The sequence below is a fragment of the Vulpes vulpes genome, chromosome 2 (genome assembly GCF_048418805.1).
Source record: "Vulpes vulpes isolate BD-2025 chromosome 2, VulVul3, whole genome shotgun sequence".
Classification (NCBI taxonomy): Eukaryota; Metazoa; Chordata; class Mammalia; order Carnivora; family Canidae; genus Vulpes; species Vulpes vulpes.
In genome coordinates, this window is record NC_132781.1 from 78920137 (window position 1) to 78946836 (window position 26700).

Genomic DNA, 26700 nt, shown 5'->3' on the forward strand with positions numbered 1-26700 from the left:
GGGAAGATAAATGAAGACAACATTCTTGATTCAAGATCTTGGACAAAGCTGCCTACTTCATGGTGTCATCTGCTTCTGGAGCCTGGGTAGGCTCTGGAAATCCTCAATTTGATGTCACTCATACGGACGGCCTTCTAATTGTTATAGGGGTGATGATCTCTGGACCTAGCTTGGTGGGTCTCCTGGAAGATTCTGGAAGATTTTTATTTTGATCGAAGTGTAGACGGTTAACAGTATTTCCTAAAGCCTTCCCAGCGAGATGATGACGCATGGTTTCTTCTACAAACTTCGATGTGTACTCCATCTCCTGGTAGAAAGGTATGGCAAGGCTTGGTAGTCAGTGAAGACCGTATTTCTATCACCTGTTGATGTCATGCTGCAATAGTTCCTACACAGAACTAGTCAACATATTGAATTGTTCACTCAATGCTCCATAATGCTCACCTAGCCTAGGAATGGAAGGTTTAGAGAGGTCAGCAGGCATGAGGGGACCAAAAACTATTTCAAAATGGGTCAATTTTGAGTATTCTGGATCTGTTGTTTCTACCCCGTGAAGTCTGGCTTCAGATGCTTTATGACCTTTCCAGCCAAGGCCTTCAGATGTTCTCAAATTTAGTCTTTATGTCACTCTAGCGGGTTGGTCCTGCCTTCATGAAGTGACAAATACCTACACTTTATTTAATTCATGAGAGACACAGAGAGAGGCTGAGACACAGGCAGAGGGAGGAACAGGCTCCCTGCTGGACTCGAATCCAGGACCCCGGGGGGTCACAATCTGGGCCGAAGGCAGGTAGATGCTCAACCACGGAGCCACCCAGGTGCCCCCGAATACGGACAGTGTAACTGAATGCAGGTACCACCAAGGCTACGATTAAGTTTGATTTCATCTCTCTGTGCTCTGAACGGTGTCACAAAATCACAAAGATGCTGGAACGGAAAGAACATTGTCCTCTGGCTCGGCTGTGACTTGGACCCCAAGGTGGGTTCCAGCTGGATTTTTATGGGCTGGTCTAGGGGATTTCTAGTAAGATTGGGGGAGTTTCTCAAGCTCTTAGTCCCTAATTCCGATATGGAACTTTCCGTTAAGGGCGTGCTCTGCGGGTATTCTTGGCACTGACTTGGGCTGGAGGCTGCAGTCCTTACTCCTCTAGGGGCCAGGGGTGGGGGACATTTCCTGAATCTCTTGGGTCCCACAGAAGCATGTGTGTACCTTAGGCCGCAGGGTTGCTGTAGGTCAGTAAAAATAACCAGCATCAGAATATTCCAGCATCCACGGCTGCTACCTGTAGCTTTCAACCTGGAAAAAAGGAAAAACTTCCAAATGACCTTTCCAACAGAAAACAATTGTTGAGGTACCTTATTTTCAGTTTGTCCCCAAAGATATGTGTCCAGGAAGAAGCCTTGTGTTCCTGTGTTCCATCCCCCCCTCCCCTTGTCTTTCTCCACCCTTCAAAGACCAGCAACCCTGAAAGGATCATCTAAGGAAGGTGAAGTTTGCATTCCTCACTGTGCTCCCAAGTAGAATCCTTTTTTTTTTTTTAAAGATTTTATTTATTTATTCATTCATGAGAGACACAGAGAAAGAGAGAGAGAGAGAGAGAGAGAGACAGACAGACACAGCAGAGGGAGAAGCAGGCTCCATGCAGGGAGCCCAATGTGGGACTCGATCCCAGGTCTCCAGGATCACGCCCTGGGCCAAAGGCAGGTGCCAAACCGCTAAGCCACCCGGGCTGCCCCCAACTAGAATCCTTTCACAGAAGGGGGCGCCTGGGTGCTCCAGCGGTTGGTGTCCTCCTGTGGGGTCAGGATCCCAGGGCCCAGGGCGAGCCCCAGCCGCCCAGTTAGGCCAGATGGAGCCTGCCTGGAGCCTGCCCAGGGCCCTCTTCCCTGCGCTCCAGCACGAGCACGTGCTCACTCTCACAGGAGTACTGAACACCTTACTGTGGAGTACCCCCCCCCCCCCAGTGATGCCAAGGAAAGAGACGAGGCAAATGGATCCCAGATGAGCTTTATTGCAAGCACCCTTGGGTGAGGTTCCACGACTCACATGGGGGGGGGGGGGTCAGGGGAAGTCACACTGGGAAGGAATTGGTGATGTTCTTTTACTGGGTCGGGGTAAGGCCCTGGCTTGTGCCCCAAAAAGGTGAGGTATGTGGTAGTTAGTGAGCATGGGGCAGGGGACGAGTGTCGGATCATCGCCAAGGCGTGGGTTCGAGTTCATATATGTAAGGTACGTAGTGCTCAGGGCACACAGGGCGAGGACTAGGTGATTGGCACTTCCTAAATGCGAAGTTCCTGGGTGACGAGAAGGCCGGTTGTGAGGGTGGTGGGAAAATCTGTCATCTTAGAGAGGGTTGGTGCAAGGTCCACCATTTCGGTGCCCCGACTTCCCTGCCGGCCCATCATTCCGGCCTCTTTTATATACTGGTGTCAGGGGGCGTTGACTTTGCTCTGGCTACTTCCTGCAGGCAGTGGGGCGCCGTCCTAGAGGCCATCGGAAGTGGGCAGGCGGGAATAGGGCTGTAGGAGGAGCTGGTTAACTGATATTCTGGTCATTTGTCGCAGGCGCTCTTGTACATAACGTATAAGGCAGGGACCGATTAAGGTTAACAGGAGTCTACAGAGGGGCCCTGCCAAGGGGAGAGGCCAGGTCACCCAGGCTTGACGGTTTAAGCCCCAAATAGGGTCATTTTGACACCTTGCTCGGATCCGATCTCTGAGCTCCTTGACTTTGGAGGGGACTATGCCCGACTGGTTGACAAAATAGCAGCACTCCTTGTTCAGGTACAGGCATGTTCCCCCTTTTTCAGCGGTGAGGAGGTCCAGGGCCTGTCAGTTCTGAGGGTGACAGCAGCTAAGCTGGTTACTTGAGTCTGTAGGGCGGTGAGGGAGTCGGCTATACGTTCCACGTCTTTGTTGAGTGCCTGGGAGAGCTCGTAATAGAAGTTAATGGAGGTTCCCAGTCCCGCCGCCCCAGTTGCCACCCCAGTTGTTAGTCCTGCCCCTACTAAGGGGAGAAAAACAGCCCTTTTGCTCCGAGGGGTAGGGAATACTTGAGACGAAGAGTTGTTCAGAGGAATAGATGCTTGTGGTCGGAGACAGGAGGAGGAGAGTGCAGTTTAAAGAGTCATTGGAGGTTAAGCAACAAGAGTCCTGTAGGGCAGGAGAGAAAGATTCCCGAGGGGGTGCAGTAGGGGAGAGTGGAGATGGTGGTGGTGGTATGAGGGGTGGAGATGAGGTTCAGGATCGGTACGGGAGCACCGATAGATCCAATGTGGACCGTTTTACTGGAGAAATTGGGTATAGGCCAGGATTAGGAATCGGGATCCCGATGATGTTAGTGAGGGAAGAAAAAGGAAAGCAGATCCAGCAATCTTGTCCTCCAGAAACATTTTTCCAGAGGTTGTAACTGGAATTCAGGGGGGTTAGGGTGAGTGGTTTGCTGGAGGGTGCTCCCCGTGAGGAGTCGAGATGGATCCCTTTATATCCGGGTTGTGCTTGTACAGGAGGTGTTGTACTCTCTTGAGGGAGTGGTTGCGGGAGGCCTGGTCCTGGACCCCTCCCCCATCAGAGAGTCCTATTTGGCCCAAATAGGTCCAGCAGACCTTTCCAGATTTAGGGTACTTAGTGCAGGGGGATCGAAAGGTTTGAGACAGCTCAGAGGTCCAAAAGGTCCTTCCCGGGGCATAGGGCGACGTGCAGAGGGTTGGCGTTTTTCCCTGGTAACAAGATTTTGGCATAAAGGTAAAAGCCGCGAAGTAGCGCGAGGTACCCGAGCCCCTCATGCAGTCACATGACTCCGCCTGGATGGGGGGGCTCAGGAGGAGTATTAGGAGGAGACTTAACCAAGCAGAGCTTGGTGGGGCCCACCATCTGGGACGCCCATTTACTGTCGGCGGGGGCCCGTTTAAGGTTGTCGATGTGTACCCGTGGCTGGTGGCCCAGGAATTTAGCCGCAGTTGGGGTAGTGAGGATGACGGTGTGGGGTCCCATCCACCGCGTTTGCAAGGGGCCGGGGCTGCGAGCCCTGAGGAGAACCTGGTCACCTGGGAGCAGTTTCTGGGGAGGAATCTCATCGTCCTCGAGGTCGTCCAGGGCCGGGGTGACTGAGTCAACATGAGCTCTCAGGAGGGCCTGAAGGAGAGTAAGGTACGGCAGGTAAGAGAGGAGGAGTGGGGGGACAGCCGGGAGATTGTGATCTATAAGGAAGGGACGACCGTAGAGGAGTTCGAATGGGCTCAATCCGGAGGGTCCACGGGGGGTGAGGGCTAGGGGCGAGAGGGTAGGCCAAGACACGGGTTTCCAGGGTAAGTTTGAGGAGTTGGGCTTTAAGTAGCCCGTTGGCCCTTTCTACTTTACCTGATGCCTGCGGATGGTAAGGGATGTGTAGTTTCCAGGAGATGCTGAGACTTTCAGCCACCTGCCGGGTTATGCTGGATATGAAGGCGGGCCCGTTGTCCGACTGGAGGGTTTGAGGCAGCCCGGAACGGGGAATGATGTGTTTGTAAGGACGGTGGCCACGATGTCCGCCGTCTCACGGGCCGTGGGATAAGCTTCTATCCAACCTGTGAACGTGTCAACCAGAGTTACTAGGTACCGATGGGTTTTATGACGGGGCATGTGGGTGAAGTCCAGCTGCCGGTCTTCTCCCGGCTGGTGGCCCCGCAATTGGTGGTTAGGTCCTGGCCTGCGGATTCCACCCTGTGCACTGACAGCTGAACAGACAGTACACGTCCTGTGGACGGTTTCAACCACCTTGGACAGGGAAGGGTGATAGAAGAGAGACTGCAAAGAACTGAAACAACGCCTTGGGGCCGATATGAAGCATCTGGTGAATTTCTGTGACCAAGGTGTGGGCCAGATTTTCAGGTATGGCAAGGCGGTTCTGGATTTGTACTGAGGCCACGCGATGGTACAATAATGTATAAGACGCCGTCTGCGTAAGTCCTGGTCCCACTCCATTGTACGGAGGTTGGCCAGAAGGCAGCCCAGGGGCGTTTTGGGGTCGAATTTGGATTGGGAGACTCCCATGGTCCCCTTCACCAACCGACTCAGCTCACGGAGGAGGGTGTCCCCTTATCCGTGTACTGGATCAACGGAGGAACAGTAGTTCCCTCGGAATGAGGACGTCTCCTGATTCCTTGGGACTGGTGGGGCCACCAGGTGACCGGAGGTCTGCCCAGGCGCGGTCGTGGCTAGGACAGGGCGATCCGGAGGTGGGTCAGGGGCCAGGGAACACTCACCACGACAGGTCCCTAAGTAAGCCTCCTCGAGGTGGGCGGCGGGGGTTGAGGCCCGTAAGAGGAGGAGGGAGTCTCTGTGCCGCGCAAGGGCTCAACCTCCTCCCGGGTTTCGGCACCACATGTTGAGTTTTCCTCGCCAGTGATGCTAAGGAAAGAGAACAAGGCAGATGGATCCGAGACCAGCTGTATTGCAAGCACCCTCGGGCGAGGTTCCACGACAGAGAGAGAGAGAGAGAGAGAGAGAGAGAGAGAGAGATATGGGGGGGGGTAGTGAGTTGGGGAAGTCGCGCTGGAAAAGAATTAGCGATGTTCTTTTATTGGGTCAGGGTAGGGCCCTGGCTTGCCCCAAAAAAGGTATGTGGTGGTTAGGGAGTATGGAGCGGGGGAAAGTGTGTCGGATCATCCCAAGGGCATGGGTTCGAGTTCATATCTGTAAGGTATGTGGCACTCAAGGGACATGGGGCTGGGAGTAGGTGATTGGCACTTCCCAACTGGAAGTTCCTGGGTAGAGAGTGTTGGTCTCCCAATGGTGACAAGAAGGCCAGGCCCATTGTGAGGGTGGCGGGAAAGTCTGACAGCTTAGAGAGGGTTGGTGCAAGGTCCACCATTTCGGTGCCCTGATTTCCCAGCTGGCCCATCAAGGTACGATACGGAGCTCTCAGAAAATATGTGTGCAAAAGGTAGAAAAAGTTGAGTGCACTCCCCAGGCGTGAAACCCTCTGGGTGGGTTCTGGGGGTCTCTCGGATCCCGGACGAGCCCCCAAATGTTGTGCCCAAGATTGCGAACCCAATAAACCACCAAGGAGCCGACACCGATGCAAGTACATGAGGATTTGTTAGCAAGCTTGAGCTTGGGTCCAAGTGTACCCGTCACAGTGGAGCAGGGACTTGGACTCGAGGTGGGTTCCAGCTGGATTTTTATGGGCTGGTCTAGGGGATTTCTAGTGAGGATGGAGGAGTTTCTCAAGCCCTTAGTTCCTCATTGGATATGGAACTTTCCGTTAAGGGCGTGCTCTGCGGGCATTCTTGGCACTGACTTGGGCTGGAGGCCGCGGTGCTTACTCCTCTAGGGGCCAGGGGTGGGGGACATTTCCTGAATTTCTTGGGTCCCACAGAAGCATGTGTGTACCTTAGGCCGCAGAGTTGCTGTAGGTCAGTAAAAATAACCAGCATCAGAATATTCCAGCTTCCACGGTTGCTACCTGTAGCTTTCAACCTGGAAAAAAGGAAAAACTTCCGAATGACCTTTCCAACAGAAAACAATTGTTGAGGTACCTTATTTTCAGTTTGTCTCCAAAGACAGGTGTGCAGGAAGGAGCCCTGCGTTCCACACCCCCCCCCCCCCCCCCCCGTGTTCCCCACCCTTCAAAGACCAGCAACCCTGAAAGGATCATCTAAGGAGGGGAAGTTCGCATTCCTCACTGTGCTCCCAACTAGAATCCCATCACAGGAGGGGGCGCCTGGGTGCTCCGGGGCGGGCGTCCTTCCGCGGGGCCAGGGTCCCAGGGCCCGGGGGTCCTGCCCGGGCCGGCGCCGCTTCCCGCCCCTCCCCCGCGCTGCGGCGCCAGCACGTGCTCGCCCTCCCGCTCGAACGCACAAGAGCTTACAAAGCCCCAAAGGTGCGCGGTGCTCGGCGGAAGGAATCGTCTCGGGTCGGGCTGTGACTCCAGACAGGATCCAAAGAGGAGCGCTGCGGGCTCGTCCCTGGGTTTCATGGAGCCTTGCTGTCCCCTTCTGTGTTGGCCTCCCAGGGCACCGCGGGGCCTTGGAAGGGCACAGGAAAGGGGGGCCCGGGGCCCGCGGGGCGCTGCGGGGGGGGCGGGGCGGGCGGCCACGTGCTCCGGGCCGGGGTCGCCCGGGGGGGGGGTCCTACCTGCGCGGGGAGCTCCGGCCGCCGCGGCCCCGCTCGCGTCCGACACCCGGGCCGCCCCGAGCCCTCCGGAGTCGCCGGCCTGGGGAGCAGAGCGCAAGGTCGGCGGGGGCGGGGCGGGGCGGGGCGGGGGCCTCCGGACGGCCCCTCGCGGCGCCTGTGCCTCGCGCGGCCCCGGGACGGGCTGAGCCGCCCGCCCCCCGGGCCGCCGAGGGCTGCTCTACCCCTCCGTCCTGGCCGCCGGGAGCACGGGGCTCGGGGCGGGCAAAGCTCGAGGGGACGCGGCCCGAGGCCCTCCCGAGGCCCTCCCGCCGCCCGCGCCCCCCGCTCACCCCGCTCGCCCCTCGCTCACCCCCGCTCACCTGGCCGGACTCCCGCGGCCCCCGGCGGGCGCGCACAGACCCGGCGTTGGGGGCGGGGGCGGTGCATCCCCAAGGCCCGGGCGGGGCGCGCTCCCCATTGGCGCCCGCGCTCCTCGGCCCGCCCCCGGCCGCAGGGGGAGGGGACACGGGCCCGGCGCGTGCACGCGGGCGGCGCACGGACCCGGCGGCAAGGTGTGGGGAGAGGCGCATCCCGGAGCCCGGGCGGGGCGGGGCGCGCTCCCCATTGGCGCCCGCGCTCCTCGACCCGCCCCCCGGTGGCGAGGGGAGGGCGCACGGACCCGGCGGCGGGGGCGGGGTTGTGCACGGACGGGGAAGGGGGCGGTGCACAGACCCGGCTGGGGAGGGGGCGGTGCACGGACCCGGCTGGGGAGGGGGCGGTGCACGGACGCGGCCGTGGGCGGGGGCTGTGCACGGGCGAGGGGGCGGTGCATGGACCTGGCGCCGGCGTGGGGGGCGGTGCACGGACCCGTTGGCGGCGGGAGAGGGCGCCGTGCACGGGAGTCGGGGGGTCGGGGCGGTGCACGGACCGGGTGGCGGCGGGGGTGGGGGCGGTGCACGGACCCGGCGGCGAGGTGGGGGCGGTGCCCGGACCCGGCGGCGAGGTGGGGGCGGTGCACGGACCCGGCGGCGAGGTGGGGGGGGCGCACGGACCCGGCACGGATCGGCGCCCGCGCCCCTCGGCCGGCCCGGCGCCCCGGCCCTGCGGCGGCGGGAGCGGGAGCGGGAGCTGGGCCTGCGCGGAGCCGCCTCCCTGGCCGGCGGGCCGGGCCCCGGGGACAGTCGCGGCTCGTGGCGGCGGCGCGCGCGGGGCGCGCTCGGAGGGGTCGGGCAGCGGGTCGGGCCGAGCCGTAACGGAAGCGAAGCGCCGCGGCCCAGGGCCGGTCCCGGAGCGCCTGCCCCGCCCTGGGCCGCGCCCAGCCCCGACGAGCACCTGGCCCGGCCTCGGAGTCCTGCTCCCTGAGACCCTGTAGGACCGCCCCGAGAGCCCGCCCGCCGGTAACGCTCAGTCTTGCCTGTGTCTTGTGTCAGCTCCACGTTTCACGTGGGGAAACTGAGACCCGCTGGGTAGCTTGCCGAGGTGGCCGAGGAGCTAGCAAGTGGTGGGTTGGGGATCTCAGTCCAAAAGGTCTGAAAGTCCAGGCCCCGGGATCCTATGGGACGTCGCCTCCCCGCGGGGAGACCAGCGGCGCGGACAGGCCATCCCCGGGGTGGCGGGGGGGGCTCCCCAGGAAAGCACGAGACCCCTTTTAGGACCCAAAAGTATAATGGGATTTAAGGACGCAGGAGCAGAGTGGCCCTGAGGGCGGCCCCAGCCGGAGGCCCTGGTAAAGTGTGGTTGATGCTGAGAACAATGCAAAGCGATTCAAGCAGTTTTTAGGAGAGGAAATGATAGGCCCTGACATAGGGTGTGGCTGGAGAGGCATTAAGATGATTTCTGCCAGAGAGGACATGGAGTAGATTTTATTAAGTCCTGGCAGCCAGCCACTACTTTGTAGATACTCCTAGAAGGATGTAAAATGGGTTAAAGTGGTAGAGGGAACACCACTTTGCTGTCTCTTTACCTTTTCGGTTTTTTTTTTAAAGATTTTATTTATTCATAACACACAGAGAGATAGGCCGATACATACAGGCAGAGAGAGAAGCAGGCTCCATGCATGGAGCCCCCGCCCCCCTCCTTGTGGGACTCGATCCTGGGTCTCCAGGATCATGCCCTGGGCAAAGGCAGGCGCAAAATCGCAGAGCCTTTACCTTTCTTATCTTAGAATCTTCTAAGTATGCCTTTGGTTTTCCATCTGGTCTTGTTATAGTCCCTTTGGATACCTGACACGTAGACAGGTATTACCTTTCCTTCAGTTATGTCACTGAGTGTGGACAAGTTGCAGTGGGAAGAATTTTAGGACAGAGAAATAAATCTCAGCCAAGAGACACTAATGTAGGAGTTCAGTGGCAACCCTAGTGGGGTTGGGAGTAGTTGTGCAGGATGTTTGCCTCCCAGGCCAGATGATAACAACACAAAGAGGTTATGAAATAATTACAATAGGGTTTCCCTTGAACTCAGGAGAAATCCACCTCAATCTGAAGACTTTGCACCTCTGGCCAAATGACAACTGTCATTCATTTGAAATGGTAAAGCCGTTTGGTGTAGAGGAAAAATGTTTTCTCAACTATTAAAAAGAATTAATTATGATTAATACAGACATGAAGGAGTAAAGTTAACTTATTGCCTAACTGCTTTGGAGTTAAATTCAGAGTAATCTGTATTTGGTATTAAAAATGCTTATGATTCAGTTGAAAGAAAATGGAATCCATTGACCTGATTATTTGAGAGAAATCTGTCCACTCTGAGAGAATTTAGCTTGTCCTAGAGGACCTGGGAGCCGGGTGGAAAAGCACAGGAGAACTGATGGGCAGGTACTGTCTTTGTTTTGTTTTGTTTTTAAAGATTTTTTATTTATTCATGGGAGACAGAGAGAGAGAGAGGCGGAGACACAGGCAGAGGGAGAAGCAGGCTCCATGCAGGGAGCCCGACGCGGGACTCGATCCTGGGTCTCCAGGACCACACACTGGGCCAAAGGTAGCGCTAAACCAGTGAGCCACCCAGAGATCCCCCAGGTACTGTCTTTGTATTACTCCAGACTCCCACCTCTGTAAACAGGTACCTCTCCCCTGGACCACCATTAAATACATCCTGGCCCCTGGGCTCCAGACTCCATTCCCGCCAGTCTCCCTCAGCCTTACGGGCTATCTGTTATTTGGGTTATTTTGCTCTCTGTCTTGTCTCTCGCTTCTTCTCTCTGGCTCTTAGTTCTCTCTGTGTATACGCTCTATCTCTTTCAACCCGAATAAACTCTTCCTCCATCAAATGTGTCCCAGTCCCCAGGTAGTACACTCCCCTCCCCTTCCCAACAGACCTTCAGAAAGACCATGCCACCAGGCACCTGGGGAGCTCAGCGGTTGAGCGTCTGCCTTAGGCTCAGGGCGTGATCCCGGGGTCCTGGGATCAAGTCCAGCATTGGGTTCCCCGAACCTCTGCCTGTGTCTCTGTCTCTCTCTGTGTCTCTAAGGAATAAATAAGATATTAGAAAGGAAGGAAAAAAGAAAGAAAAATGAAAGAAAAGGAAGAGAAAGAAAAGAAGGAAGACCATGCCAACATAGGCCTCCATTGCCTCAGCCTTATTCAGCCCTCGGGTCGGTACAGTCTGACTTTCCTTTTCCCCATTTCCCTGAAACTGCTCTCAGAGGCCACCAGTGACCTCTCGGTGACCAGATCCGATGCTCCTGATCTTCCCCCGGCCTCTCCGTGGCATTGGACATACCTGAGCACTCCTTCCTTGATTCCTTCTTGCCTCTGGTTTCTGAGCCTCCACTCATCCCTGCCTTTTCCACCGACATCTGTGGCCCTTCCTTCCTCCTCTTTTGTTCCTACCCTTCAAGTGTTGGTTCTGACCACATTCTCTCTCAACTCACTTCTCTTTTTACTCTGTACGCTCCTGCTGACCAACTTCCCAGGAATGGCAATAATAAAAGTCATTTATTGAGCATCAGACACCACACATGCCATCCCTCATCCCTAAGACAATCCTGTAAGGCAGATAACAAGAATATTATTAGTAACACTGACTGAACACTGATGAACCAACCAGAGAATTTAGCCTTTTACATAAAAATACCATTATCATCAATCAAGAGATCATAAACTGAGGCCAAGAAAGCCTGAGTGATTTTCCCAGACTGCACAACTTATGGCAGAGCCAGGATGCCAGTGCTGGACTCCCAGCCTCCCTGGATCCCCTCACCCCACAACCCCTCCCATGCAGAGGTGATCCCTTCGCCTAAACCACTCTCCCTGGCTTTAAGGAGCAGATACCCCCAAGCCTGCACCCATCCTCATCTGGAGGAGCCAGAGACACCACAAAATCAGCACAGTTGTCTCAAGCACAGTTCCTTCTGTTCTTCCAAACCCCCACTTCCCTTCTGTGTCATCTTGATGACTAGCAATTCCTCGGGCCAGCTGTCCAGAGCTCAGCCCAAGTGATGGCCTCTCTCTGCCTCCTCCTCCTCCCATTCTCAGCATCCTGCTTCCTCCCTCCTTCTATTCGGTCAGTTCTTTCTGCAGACCATCCCATGAGTCTTCCCTCTCCTACCCACTCCGTTACTTTGGTTCTAGCTCACACCATGTACTTTCTGGCCCCGCTCCACCTCCCTGCCTCCAGTCTTCCCTCCCCCAGTACAACCTCCACACCATTGGAAATCCTTAAATGGTCCTCACTGCCACCAGGACCAAGACCAATTTCCTGTCTATCTTTCTACCTCCCCCCACCCCACAGACCTATTAGGATCCAGCCATACTCAACTATTTGTAAGCCCCTGAATGCTCTGTGCAGCACTGCTCCATACAACTCTGCAATAATGGAAAATGTTCTATAACTGCTCTCCAAGATGGCAGCCACACATGGCTAGTCAGTACCTGACGTGTGAGCAGTACAACGAAGAAACTGATTTTTTTTTCAATTTTTTTTTCAATTTTTATTTATTTATGATAGTCACACACACAGAGAGAGGCAGAGACATAGGCAAAGGGAGAAGCAGGCTCCATGCACCGGGAGCCCACTGTGGGATTCAATACCGGGTCTCCAGGATTGCGCCCTGGGCCAAAGGCAGGCACTAACCCGCTGCGCCACCCAGGGATCCCAGGAACTGATTTTTAAATTTTATTTACCTTTAATTTAAACTTAAATAGTTATCAGTGACTGGTAGGTACCATATTGCATAGCACAGCAATTTAGCACATCCCAAAGTGTGATGCAGCAGCACAGACACCACCTGAAAGCTTGTTAGAAGTCAAAAAAAAACCTCAGGCCCCATCCCTGATCTGCTGATTCATAATCTGCATTTCAACCAATGTAACGTGTATGCATTGAGGTTTTGAGAAGCACTGCTCAAAGAGCTCCTGCTTCCTTGCCTTCGCACGTGCTGTTTTCCTTGTCTGCACTGCCCGTCACCTCTCCTTTGCTCCTTGACTCCTATTTATCCCTCAAGATTCGGCATCTATAAGCACAGCATATTCCTAGGATGATTATCTGGAGGACAGAGGGTGGGTAGGGAGGAGTGAGAAGGAGAGAGGAAATGTCTATGATAAAACCACATGTATCTTGGGGCGCCTGGGTGGCTCATTAAGTGTCTGCCTTCGGCTCAGGTCATGATCCCAGGGTCCTGGGATAGAGCCCAGAGTCAGGCTTCCTGCTTAGTGGGGAGCCTGCTTTTTCCTCTCCCTCAGCCCCAACCTGCCCTCACCCCCAATTGTGCGATTGTGCGACTCTCTCTCAAATAAATAAAATCTATAGTGTCTATAAGTATCTATATCCATATATATGCATATTACAGTTTGTGTGTCTACGTGAAAAGATGGTTCTGTTAGCAGTGGTTCTCTCAAGGTGGTGGGGCTTCAAGTATTTAAAATATTTAAATATTTTTAAAATATCTCTGAGTTATCATTCAAAGTCTTTACAATGAGTCTATGTTGAATAATTTTTAAAATATTTCTGAGTTATTCAAATTCTTTACAAGGAGTCTAGGTTATTTGTAATCGGAAAATAAAATAATCATTTTCATTACAGAAAATAAAAGAAAGCCTATTTTACCCTTCTGTAAATAGGTGTATGGGCATATCAGGATAAAGTACCATTGACCCTTGAACAGCGTGGGGGTTAGACACACTGACCCTGACATAGTCAAAAATCCACATATAACTTTTGATTCCCCCAAAACTTAACTACGAATAGCCTACTGTTGACTAGAAGCCTTACCAGTAAGACACAACACACTTTTTGTGTGTTTATATGGTTAATATACTGTATTCTTAAAGCTAGAGAAAAAATCATAAGGAAGAGAAAATACATTCATAGTATTATACTACATTTGTCAAAAAAAAGAAATCCACATACAAGCAGACCTGAGCAAGCAAACCTGTGTTGGTCAAGGGACAACGGTATAGCGCTTTTCAAAAAGGAGAGCTGACACTTGGCACAGTTAGAGATGCTCACCCCATTAAGGGCTGGGACCAGCCTGGGCATTGGCCACCCCTGACTGAAAAGGGACAAAGAAAACATCATGATCTCCCTTGTGATGCCTGTGGTGTTCTCTCTCGTGTCTACCCTGTGCTCTGATAGACGTGATCCTAACACAGGGATGACAATCTGCTCTCCATCCCCTGCTGGGTTCCTCTCTCTGGCTGCAGACTGAAAGGGGGGTTAGGTGTACTAAGAGGGTCACCTAGACTCATGAGAGGTTAACTGCAGAGGCATTTGGGTGTCATCGTCGTTGGCCCTAAGCATCAAGGATTTGCTCTGCTAAGAACTACTATCTATTATATATTGCTATTACATTCCATCTTTTCCAGGTTTCGGTGATTTCTTTTTCTTTGCCAAAGAAAGCGTGACAGTTACCTGTAGAGGCTGTTTTAAATTCATGGCAAAATGTGTTTTGTTGAGCTGTGGAATGCAATTTCTGTAAAGCATAGTGGGCTCAGCTGTGGGAACTAGTGGGCTCCTGATAGGGTAGGGCCGCAAAAAACCACCAGCACAAACAGAGGAGGTGACATAGCCTGGGATCAGAGGATTCCTCACAGCAATTCATCTGCAAGATCGGGGAATGGTATGAAATTTAAGCAGCAAGGTGAAGAAGGCGTTGTTGTTGAGAGAGAGCTACCTCTTTGGGGTATGATGTAAGTGTTCATGAAGTTCTAAAGACAGATCAGAAGAACTTTATATTCTTTCTTTTAGGGCAAAGGTGGCTCATCTAAGTGGATGGCAGTGTTTCAAGTTAGCCTTTTTAACATGTACAATCATATCTGGAAGTCTACCATCTATCAATCTACCTGCTGCAGCACGCATCTGGCCATGGGGTGGTGGTGGTGCCAGAGATATGCTATGACTTGATACCAGGTGGAGCCAGGCTTCGTGAGGCCTGAAGCTCAGATGATTTGAGTGGTCCGTCTTAAGAAAAAGAATGCAAAAACATCTTAACATTTATGCACTAAAGAAAAATACACAACCCTATGAACACGCTGTAGTGCCCCATCCGGAGCCTGGAACCTAAACTTGGCTCCAGTAGCTGCATTATAAATCTGCCCATGCTGCTTGGATGCTTGGGGAAAGGTGAGCTTTGGCTAGCCTTAAGTAACATCCCCGGCACAGCATGGCTAAGGAGGAAATTCCATGTTTGTACCTTCCTCTTCTTTTTTAAAGATTTTATTTATTTATGTATTTTTGAGAGAGAGAGAGGAGGGAGAGTGTGTGTGCCTGAGCGGGGTAGCAGAGGTGCAGAGGGAGAAGCAGACTCTCCGCTGACTGGGGAGCCCAATGTGGGGCTCGATGCCAGGACCCTGGGATCATGACCTGAGCCGAAGGAGACGCTTGACCGACTGAGCCACCCAGGGGCCCCCCCACAAAGCCCTTCTTGCTGACTCATCAGAATAACGGCCAGCTTTCACTGCACATCTCATGTGCCAGACGCCCGTCTACATTTTTGACATATACTGCCCCCTTGGATCCTCATGCTAATGCTGGAAATATGTAATGTTTTGATCTCGTTTGGTACAGGTAGAAACTGAGATCAGGACAAGTGATAACTTGCCCCAGAAGATGCTAAAACCCAGGGTTAGGCAGAAACTGGTTTGTAGCTTTTGAACTCCTGCTGCAGTGCTCTTTCTGCCTGATTCTTGGACTGGTGGAAGGAAGCAGGGCCTGGTCACCACACTGAGATCCACCATGTGACCTTGGCTCCAGGAAGAGCTTGGAAGAACGAGCAGGAATGTATGTGACCAGAGAGGTCACTGGAGGATGGACCCAGTCACCAGAACTGAGCAGAAGGTCTCAGCCAAGTTTGGAGGGCAGGTGTGGAGAAGCTTGGTTTTGAGCCTCAGGAATCTTCCCTATATAAAATGAGATTGGGTTTAGAGACTGAGGCATAATGGGTCAACCTGTAGAAAGGTTCCCTGAGAGCCACCTCAGACATCAAAATGGTCAATTGCACGCACACAAAAATAAATAAAAAGGTCAGTTGCCTGTACTCTCTGGACAGCCACCAAACCCTCCAGATAAAAAGTCTGCTTTCTCCACCCTGTTTGGGATGGAACATATCTCACATGGTCGTCTTTTTTCCCATCTCACACACAAACACATTGATCTTAGACCATCTCTGAAGCCACATTTTTTTTGTTTTCCAATATAGGAAAGTCCTAATAATACACCCAAAGCCCTCTGAGTCTTGCCCTCTCTCCCTTCTGGTTTTGCATTTGCTTATTTGTAATTTATTGTTTGTTTATTTATTTATTGTTATACCCCCATCTTAGTCCAAAGAGGACTTGCATATAGTTTATGAGAATACATTGCAACGAGATGTAAAGAAAACAGCGAGGAGATTGGAGCATGGGGCCTCGTACACAAAATAGCACCCATGAGACTGGACACTTGCTGGAAGAAGGCCGAAAACCTTTCTCTGAGCTGCCTGGCACTTGATGCAAAAATTAGAAAATAGAAACAAATCAGACAATCAAGAGAAACTCAAAATATTCCTAAAAGAAGTTCCTTGGCGGATCTTCATAAAGAGGGCACTTCAGTCACCCTCCTCAGGATCATGAACCTGAAAAGAACATTTATAATCTCTCCAACTTTCACATGTCCAAGATTTTGGATGTTCAGGTGGAAGGTCTCCTAGTCAATGCTTTTTTTTTTTTTTTCTCCAAATCCTAGTTATCACATGGCAAGAGGGTTATGACATCTGACAATATGGAGTTCTGGTCTTGAAGCAGAAGGGCCAGCCTTCCCTGTGATACTGAAATCGGTGGCTGAAGACAGATGGCATGCTCCCGCAAGAAAGGGGTCATAATTGGGGTGAATTCCCTGGCCAAAGAGTCTGCGTGAAGTTATAGATATAGTTATACACACATATATTTATTTATTTAATATTATGTAATACTTATTTAATATTAAGTATTAAATATCTAAGTATTAACTAATATTAAGTATTAAATAACTAACAATACTTATTTAATATTAAGTTATATATATGTGTGTGTGTGTGTCCAGCAGCAGATCTTAAGGCAAGTAAATGTCTCTAGTAAGATTTTAAGAGTAAAATCCAGTTCTGAAGCAACAACAGGTCACCATAGGAAGTCCTGCACAATAAACTGTTGAGCCCCATACATTAGACACAAACGTATTTTTCTGTGAAATTAATTTGTTGCTTAAGGTATCAACTGCATATTTAGTTAACAATAATTTCATCCTAAGAGGATGAACTTCAAGAGGCTTTTGAGGAGAGATTTAGAATAGGTTTTTTTTTTTTCTTTTTTAAAATGACCGAGGAACCCTGGGCCCAGTGCCTTTCTATTTTGTCCATTTCATTTCACTGAATTCAAGGAAGGTATTCAGAATTTTCCCTCTGGCCTTTTCCTGCTGAAAAGCTCAAAACTAATGACCTACCTCTACTATTTGCCCTTCAATCTCATCCTAACACTTGTAGTGTATAAGCATACAACTGAAATTTCTGGAACCAAAACAAATGAAGATACTCTAGAAAGCCTGAGTTCCTTTATTCTCAATTTTTTATCATGAAAATATCCAGCTATGCACCAAGATAAAATTCAATATATCCCTGTGTATTTATTTTTCAGCCCACAAGTATCAACCAAAAACATTCATTTTACAGACTATTTTGTCAAATTATTTTAAAGAAACCCCAGATATCATGTTATTTCACCCCTAAATATTTCAGTATTCATCTCAAAAGGCATAATCATACGTAACAATGCCAGTATGATTGCTAAGAAAATAAACAACAATTCCAATCTATATTCAACTTCTCCCATTGCCTGAAATTGTCTGTTTTGGACAGACAATCTTGATCCAAACAAAGGCGGCTCACTGTATTTGGTTATATTTCCCATTTCTTTTAAGCCTCTTTTAGTCAAGAAAAAAAATGCCCTCTTTTTTCCCCCCCAACATCTTTGTCAAACAACTAAACCCCAAAATTTAGTAACAAGTTTGATGCCCTCTATTCAAGGGAAAACAGTCACGGATTGGGGGAGTACAGTGCCTCACAAGCAGTGGGTGTCTGTTGAGTGTGTGTTGGGGGTAAGGTTTCTGTGATAGGTGCTTCCTGTACATACAGGCTGACCTAGGTTTGATTCATGACGGGGGCCAGGACACTGGGGTGGCCTTCGATCTGTGAGTCCTGACATAACTTTATTAACTTCAACTCTTCTATTTATAATGTTTGAGATACAACTCAGATACCATAAAATTCGCCCTTTTAGGGTACACAATTCAGTGGGTTTTAGTATATGCGTAGACTGGGGCTACCATCACTGTTATCTAATTCCAGAACATTTTCATCACTCCATTAGCAGCAACTCCCCTTCCCTGCTCTCCATTATCTTCTGGAAACCACAAATCTACTTTCTATCTCTATGGATTTGCCTATTTAGGACATTTCATGTAAATGGAATTACACAACATGTGGTCTTTGGTGTCTGGCTTTTTTTTCTTAGCGTAATGTTTTTAAGGCCCAATGGACAAGAGTAGTGCTACGCAGGGCTGGACTCTTTCGTTCCTTTTGATGGCTGAATAATATGTTGATTGGATATACTGCCTTTTTAAATTTATATATCAGCTGATGGATATGCCATTGACTTTTTGAAGAAACCGGGCCAGTTGTCTTACAGAGTGTTCCACATGCTGGCTGGCTGCTTTCCTCCTGATGCTGGTTCACTTGTCAGCTCTATCCTGTTTTTCTCGTAGACTTGAGAGAAACTCCTGTTTTTGAAAACTTGGTTGTCAAATTGTGTATGGAAGAACCACCTGGCACTCTTGCTTGAGGCGCAGAAACCTAGGCCTCATCAGCAGATAGTCTGACTTAGTAGGCTTGAGAGGGAGCCCAGCAATCTGTATTGTTAACACACCAGCTGATTCTGCTGAGGGTATTCCCAGATCACATTGTGAGAAACTCTGCTAGGTGTCGTTAGAACTTGACCTCAGTGGCACTTGACATTTCACAGGAAAGCCAAAAAAGCAATGGTGGGTCATTGGCTAGGATTTTTTAACAATAAAGTTGGATGTATTATGGAATTACTCAAAACAGCCTAGGTTAACATCCTAGCTGATGTCTGGTGGGTTGGAGATAGGCATTTGAAGGAATCCTGGCTGAGAGAATTGTGTTGTGGGTGTTAATTAGCCACCCTAGAGTTTGAGTGAAGCTGCCAAATTTAGCTGTAAAGGCAGTAAGAGCCAAATTAAAGGACTGCACAGATCTTTACAGTATTGAGCTCAAAATGTACAAGTGTGCCCAGATCATTAATTAGAGTACTTTTTGATTCAGGAAATTTTAATTCTTAATCTGAAGCCATTCTTTTTTCATTGACAAAGAGGAGAGTACATTGTGGATATTCTAAGGGAGCTCTCCTTGTGCTCTAGAAATACGCTACAACAAAGCACAACCATTTTTGCTTGAACACGTTTGATTACCTAGGGTACTTTACAACACCAAAAACTCCTGAGTGGGAAGAGTTGTTTTCCCTTAATTTAATGATGAGTTTTCTTTCACTTAATACATGAGTGATGCTTTTAAGGGTCTTTTAATGGTTCTCAAGCAGCTAAAGCAGCAAATGGAGTTCCATTTACTCTGTGCGTTTCATTAAGCTATTACAGAAGAGGGTGATGTGGCTGAGGAAAAACCAACCGGTGCCTTTTAGGGCCATGAGTGGAAAAAAAAATGGACTTCTGGAACTAAAAACCAAGTTTTGATTTTCAAATGCCCTTCCAGGGGTGTTTATAGGGGAGTTCTCATTATAAAGGAATATTCATTCCCAAGTAATAATAATTTCAGCTTCTTCTTAGCCTAAGGAGTAAGTGCCTATGGCAAAAGGTATTTTTTTAAAACCTTTTATTGTGGAAAATTTCAGGCATATCCCCAAATAAGGAGAAGAATATTGTAAACTACACATACCCAACCTCAAACTTCAGCAATTAGCCTTTCTTTTTTTTTTTTTTTGCCAGTCTCATTTCATCCACCTAAGTGTATTGAGTTTTGCTTAAGCATTTTCAGGGAAATTCCAGACATTGTGTCATTTAACTTGTAAAAATTTCTACATTTCTAATCAATAAAAATATTTTTTTATTTCTAATAAAAATATATGCATTTCTAATCAATAAAAATATTTTTTTGTTTTTTTTAATAAAAATATTTTTGAATATAACTATGCTACTACCACACCTAGCAATATTTTTCTTTATCGTCTGATATCAGGTCCATACTCAGACTTCCCCAATTGTCTGAGAGTAGTCTTTTTATGGTTAGCTTTTTTTTTTTTTTTTTAAGAGAGGAGAGAGGAGTGTGGTGGGAGGAGCAGAGGAAGAGAGAATCTAAAGCTGTACACACCCATCATAGACAGGGGACTGGATTTCACCACTCTGAGATCATGACCTAAGCCAAATCAAGAGTCAGTTGCTGGACCAACTGAGCCACCCCCATACCCCAAGGTTAGCTTCTTCTATTCAGAATCCAAACATGATCCATTTGGTTATGTCTTTAAGTTTCTTTTATTCTATAACAATCCTCTTCCTTACCTGACCTCTGATTTGTTATAGAAACTGGGTCATTTGTCCTGGAAAATGACCTACATTCTGGATTTGTCTTGTTTCCCTTTGGTGTCATTTAACTTTTTTTTTTTTTTCCCCTATAAACTGGCTTGATAAGATGAGTTGACTTCTGAGGGCAAGAAAACTTCATACTTCCTAGTACGTCACATCGTGAGGCATATAATGATACACTCGTGCCATTTTTTAGGCTTCCTTAGTGGGTCTGGGTGGTGTCCATGTGATCCCTCTGTTACAAAGTTAGCCATCATCCTTTATCGAATGTCTTTAACTTCCACTTAGGTTCATTCTTTATACTCTTTATCCCATAAGTAGCTATAAAATAGTAATCAGAAATTCTTTAAAAATCATTTCTTCTGCATTTATTAGTTGGACTTCTGTAAAGAACAACTTTCTCTAGGGGGAGCCTGGGTGGCTCAGTCGGTTAAGCATCTGACTTCTGCTCAGATCATGATCTCAGTGAGCCCACTGAGCCCCTCATTGGGCTCTATGCTCAGTGTGGAGTCTGCTTCTCCTCCTTCTCCCCTTGCTTATGTGTTCTCTCTCTTTCAGAAAAATAAATAAAATCTTCTAAAAAAGGACAACTTGGGATGCCTAAGTGGCTCAGCGGTTGAGCGTCTGCCTTCGGCTTAGGGCATGATCCTGAGATCCGGGATCGAGGCCACATTGGGCTCCTTGCAGGGAGCCTGCTTCTCCCTCTGCCTGTATCTCTGCCTCTCTCTGTGTCTCTCATGAATAAATAAATAAAATCTTAAAAAAAAAAAAAAGGAATAAATAGCCTTTTGGGACCACCTCATCAGAGCTTGGGGACAAAGCATCAAGTTGGTACATATCTAAGCAGTTACTCCAAAATAAGAGCATAAGATCAACCACTGATAATATAAGAGAAAGGAGGGAGGATAAGCGAGATCCTTCAAGAGAGGCCCAACAGACAAGAGCAGTGCCATACAGTGCTGGCCTCTCTGCAGTGCTATCCTGTGGTTGAGACATCTAGGTTCCAACTACTCTGTTATTAGGATTCTGGAAAACTTTTACAACCCTAAGTCCTGTACAGTGTCATTCTACATGACATTGAACTAATTTCTCCCGTAGACTCCCAAGGACCAGTGTTGTTCACATCCATGGTCTCAGATCCCACACAGCTGCTGCTCACTGGGCCCCAGAGACTCCCATTGCATGATTGGTGTCCTCTGACCGGGTAACATGGTTCCTCATCCATTAGGACATGGAGTGCCATTTGTACTTTAAGTATCAATCAGCACTTTTCTCAAACTTTCTATTTTTGAATTGTTCATCTCCTCTAGGGAATTTACTTTGAGTATTTTATTAAAGTTCTATGATGGCCTGACATTTTAAGCCAAACATTTGTTTAGTTGGTTTTCCATAAAAATGATGATCCGTTTCTATAATTTCATTTGCCTTTACTTATTAAATTTAAATAGCATTGTCAAATGCATTGACACACGGCGGGGCGGGAAATACAGCTGTTGGAAAGAAGAAACAAACTTGTATATGTGTCAATTTAATTTTTTGCAGATTGCAGATTGCAAATGCCACCGTTTTGGGGGTGTTTGATTTAGGGGATAAAATACTGTAAATTAATCCCACAATGAAACAGAAGAGAATTTACATTTCCCAGATCAAGATGAGTGAAAATTAGAGTCTACAGCCAGTGTGCTGATGCCATTAGCAGAGACTCACACCATAAACCTTACAGGGATAAGTTAGCTATATTCTGGTCACTAGCCAGAGGCTAGAAGTTTAGTTAGGTATCATTCGTCACCTCGATGCTCTGGATGAATGCATGTGGATCAGTGCAGAGCCATAACTCAAAGTTCATGCTCTATTGATTATGGGTCGGTAGTGACATCTTCCTACAAGAAAGCTATCACGTTATGGAGCTAGCCCCCCTTCTTGACTCCTCACAGGAAAACAGAGCTGAGTATTTATGTGGATGGCTTTATTAAAACTCTAAGGCTTGGGATCCCTGGGTGGCGCAGCGGTTTGGCGCCTGCCTTTGGCCCAGGGCGCGATCCTGGAGACCCGGGATCGAATCCCACGTCAGGCTCCCGGTGCATGGAGCCTGCTTCTCCCTCTGCCTGTGTCTCTGCCTCTCTCTCTATCTCTCTGTGACTATCATAAATAAAAAAAACAAAAAAACAAAAAAAAAAAAAACTCTAAGGCTTGACTTGCCTTAGGAAGGTAGTGGGAGGGTAGTGGGAGCCTGGGTGGCTCAGTGGTTGAGCATCTGCCTTCCGCTCAGGTAGTGATCCCAGGGTCCTGGGATTGAGTCCTACATCAGGCTCCTCGCAGGGAGCCTGCTTCTCCCCCTGACCTTTGTCTCTGTCTCTCTCTCTGTGTCTCTCATGAATAAATAAAGAATAAAAAAAAAAAAAAAAAAAAGGAAGGTAGTGGGAAAAGAAGGTAGTGGGAATTTAGGCAGACTGCTTTTGTCTTTCTGAAGAGTGATAGCCAGATAACATGTTCTGCTGGGATTAGATTTTAGTGTCAAGTTGTCTTCTAATTAGTCAGAGAGAAAAAGCATGGCTATATAATTGCAGCATATGGACTGTTCAAAAGAAACAACAGATCCAAAAGGGAGTCACTTACGTTAAGCCCCACAAAGACTTAATACCTTATACCTACTGCAGTTTGGGCCTCTCCTATGAATGGAATTTTAAATTATTCAGTCTGGAATTTCCTGAGGAGCACTAGGGAGGTAATCTGCTTAAGACCCCTGCACTTCCCCCCAAGGGAAGGTCACCTTGTCTGAAACAATCCTTTTTTTTTTTTCTATTCTTTTGCAAATAACTCTTGTCCTGCTTGTACAACTAGGGTTGTACATAACCAAACACTCCATTTCCTACAGTCCCCTGGAACATCCTTCTATGGGATGTTTGTGAAACACTGAATAAATTCAATTAGATGCTTTAATTTACTCAATTGAAGTTTTGTTCTTTAGCAGATTTGATGGCAGTAGTGGAATTGAAGAAAACTGGCAACTTTGAGAACGAGAAATACAGGCGCCGCACCCGTGAACCCTTTATGTCCTTGTCCTGTTTCCAAGGGCTGTTGGTAAGTTCTCAGTTCTGAGCTCCTTTATCTTTGCTTTGGGATCCTGAGTTAGTTGACTTTCCACAGTTTCCTATTTGACTGGAAACCCCAGACCTTGGTTCTATCCCCAGATTCCACACTGAGAACTGCTGGTGGTAGCTGTTTGGAATCAGCCCGCCGTTCTTTGGGGTCTGCTGGTTCAAATCTTTCCCCCATTCCCAGATTCCATACAGTGTTGGTGGTTACTAACCAAAGTTGGATGGGTCCAGGGTCAGACTGGGTCCAATTTGGGCTAGACTGGGTGTAGTGGGAGGCCTCAGGTGAGTATTACATAAGGGGTAGTTGCTAATGGGAATCTCAAGTCAAAAAAATTGGTGGGCCACAGAGCAAGCATTTAAAGGTTGTCAGAGCATGTGCCACCTCAAGAGGACTCCCAGGTCCTCCTTGGTATTAGTGTGGCTCCAGGAAATGCAAAGACCTAGCTAAATTAAGAAATGGGATCCTTTATATATCCAAAGAGTTGAGCGCACCACCTTTGGCACAACTGCTAATATTATGTTTAAGAACAATAGTCTCGGAAACTGCACATATCTAGCAAAATGGCAGAAGCGTACAAAAGATAATCTAGAATTAAAATGGCCATTATAGGGGATGTTCTGATTAGAGAAGATTGCTCATTTAAGAAACACACTTGAGAGCAAGGGATCCCAAGCTGGACACACAGAATGGCATGCCTATTTTAATTGGTGGGCGGCAGCTTTCCAAAGGCTTTTAGATTCCAAAGTAGCTTCATGAAAAGACTTGTCACAAAAGCCTAAGAAAAAAATTAAAGAGGGGCACCTGGGGGGCTCAGTCGGTTGAGCATTTGCCTTTAGCTCAGGTCATGATTCCAGAGTCCAGGGATCCAGTCCCACATCTGGCTCCTTGCTCGGTGGAGAGCCTGCTTCTCCCTTTGTCCTTCCCCAACTCGTGTGTGCGCGCGCATGTGCGCGCACACGCACATGGATTCTCTCTCAAATGAATAAAATCTTTTAAAAAGTTAAAGGAGGCACCTAGGTGGCTCAGTGGTTGAGTGTGTCTGCCTTTGGCCCAGGGCATGATCCTGGGGTCTTGGGATCAAATCCCACATCAGGCTCCCAGCATGGAGCCTGTTCTCCCTCTGCCTGTGTCTCTGCCTCTCTCTGTGTCTCTCATGATTAAATAAATTAAAAAAAAAAAAAAGGTTAAAAATACATGAGGTAAACAACAACAAAAAATAAGACTGACATGACCCCTACTGCTCCCCTGATCCTTCTTATCCGAGCACCACCTGCATTTTACTAATGGTCTGACTGAACTGCCCTTCTATTCTGAGACCATGAGACAGTTTCCTTTTAAAATAAAACTTTGAGGTTGCAGGTGGAACTCCTCAGGTACCCTTTATGCCTTGGTTAAAGACAGAACTAAACGCCAGAGTCAAAGGATGCCTGAAATCTAGGGAGGAATCCAAACATTTTTTGAAGAATTTCAAGTCATCATCAGGGTCTGTGACCCCCGGATACCCTATATCGGCTTGTATAGATGTTGGTGTGACCTGGTGAAGTCCAAAAGTGGATGCAAAACCCCAAAGATGATATTCGAGATCCTTGGCCTTCAACAACTCAGGGACCAGCAAAAGCTCAGAAAATAGCAGCTGAACCATTTTTTAAAAAATATTTTATTTATTTATTTGAGAGAGAGAGAGAGAGAGAACACAAGCAGAGGGAGGGGCAGAGGGAGAAGCAGACTTCCCGCTAGCAGGGAGCCCTGACATGGGGCTCGATCCCAGGACTCCAGGATCATGACCTGAGCCGAAGGCACGTGCTTAACCAGACTAAGCCACTCAGGTGCCCCACAACCAAATTTTTATAAGCCACTTCTAGAGTCTTCCCGGCTCGTCTTTATTGGTCTATTATATGAACTTGCAAACAAAAAAAGATGACTCTCAGGCAGACTTTAAATGCTGTTTGTAGTCCTTTCTCTATGGCATTTGGGGTTCCATGCAATAAATAAGGTCACCCAGTCTGCTCTGGCTGCCCTATTTGTATATGGATTATCTCCTGAGATTAGTGGATCAATACAAAGGCAGAAAGTAGGATGGGAGGCCACCAGTCTGACTGAACTCATGACTACAGCTGAGCATTTTCAAAGGACCCTGGAGTAAGATTGCAAACAAAAATCTGCCAAGCTATTAGCTTTACAGCTCCAAAGCCAGAGACCCAAAACAACACCTGGGCCTCCCCCACTGTACCTTGCTAGGTAGGGTCCATTATCCAGACGCTGGTCCAAAGATCAAGGTCGCAGCTGTAATCCACTGGGGCACTGGAAAAGAGCTTGTCCTCAAAGGTCCTATGCAAATTCTTCTCCAGTGGCCTCATAGTGGCCTTCAGAGGAGAGCCCTTCACACAGCTGAAGGGATTCTGGAGGCTGCTCTGCAAAGCTATTATCAGAAATTCCCTTAAATTGCCAAGGAAAAGCCAAAGTTAAGATTAATGAGAAACCTTGGCAAACTGTAATAGATACTGGAGTTACACTCTGCCTTAAACCCCACCCTCAAGATGACAGATCCCTCAAAGTAAAAAGGAGGTTTCCAGAGTTGGGGGTGGGGTGGGGCGTCTGTTAAAATTCAGAGACAATTTTTATCTCTACCAGTACGAATGACTCAGGCCTCTTGCTGAAAAACATTCCTTTTTGTTGTGCCAATCAGTTCCTGTCAATCTCTTAGGTAGGGATCTCCCTCCTAGATTAAAAGGGCTCACGCACCTTGCCACCAGTGGAGTGTTCACCTGAGAATTTCCTGACCAACCTAAACCTGATCTTTCAGGTTCCTTATACTCTGTCCTTGGCACAGAAGAGGGAGAAGTCCAGCAAAATTTATTTAATTGGAGGAGCCTGAAAATCTGTGGGCTCCTATGACTATTTACATTGGAAGAATAAGAAGCGCAGGACCCATAAAGATTAGGACAGATATAAGTAAACTCCCTACATTACCTCAGGGTCCCTTCCAGCCTGAGGCCATACACGGCCTCAACAGCAGATGTAGAAGACCTCACTGCCCAGGGGCTCACCATGGCCGCCCAAGTTCCTAGAGGCGATGTCAATCCTGAAACCTAATGGACAGGGAGGGCAGTTTGTTAGGATTGGAGAACTATGAGTAAGATGGTTATTCCTGGTTCCCCAGTCATTCTAAACCCAAACATCCTTAGGTCACAAGTTGCATCTGATGCACGGGTCACTGGTGGGCACCTCTGTTTGGACTTTCTTTTTTTTTTTTAAGCATCCCTGGGGACATCAGCAGCCAGTATCTATTTGCCTTTATCTGAAATGATTGATACTGTACCTAGATAGTTAAACCTCAACCAGTCACCAAGGCTGCCTTTTATTTCTCTCAAGTGACTTCACGGAGATGTTAGTCCCTTCCAGTTCCATGGGAAACCGAACCTTTCGTAATTATGTAGATGACTTTCTGCCGTGCC

At 48.7% G+C, this 26700-nt stretch overlaps 1 protein-coding gene and 1 non-coding gene across 5 annotated transcripts in view; one reads left to right on the forward strand and one right to left on the reverse strand.

Annotated features, from left to right (window-relative positions):
- Window positions 1-342: 342 nt before the first annotated feature.
- The window catches only part of USP46 (ubiquitin specific peptidase 46), a 99305-nt gene continuing 72947 nt past the window's right edge, over window positions 343-26700 (forward strand). The window contains exons 1-3 of one of the 4 annotated variants that reach the window (XM_072749004.1): window positions 8335-8492; window positions 9940-10109; window positions 23115-23227. In XM_072749004.1, the coding sequence (XP_072605105.1) occupies window positions 23123-23227 (105 nt within the window). In that variant the 5' untranslated portion in view covers window positions 8335-8492; window positions 9940-10109; window positions 23115-23122. Of the gene's footprint in view, window positions 980-8293; window positions 8493-9939; window positions 10110-23114; window positions 23228-26700 lie in introns of those variants that run through there. The other 3 variants (XM_072749003.1, XM_072749002.1, XM_072749001.1) reach the window with 3 other exon arrangements.
- On the reverse strand, window positions 6900-7020 carry LOC112913040 (small nucleolar RNA SNORA26). Its single transcript, XR_003233630.1, has one exon. It is a non-coding gene; the product is annotated as a small nucleolar RNA SNORA26 (small nucleolar RNA).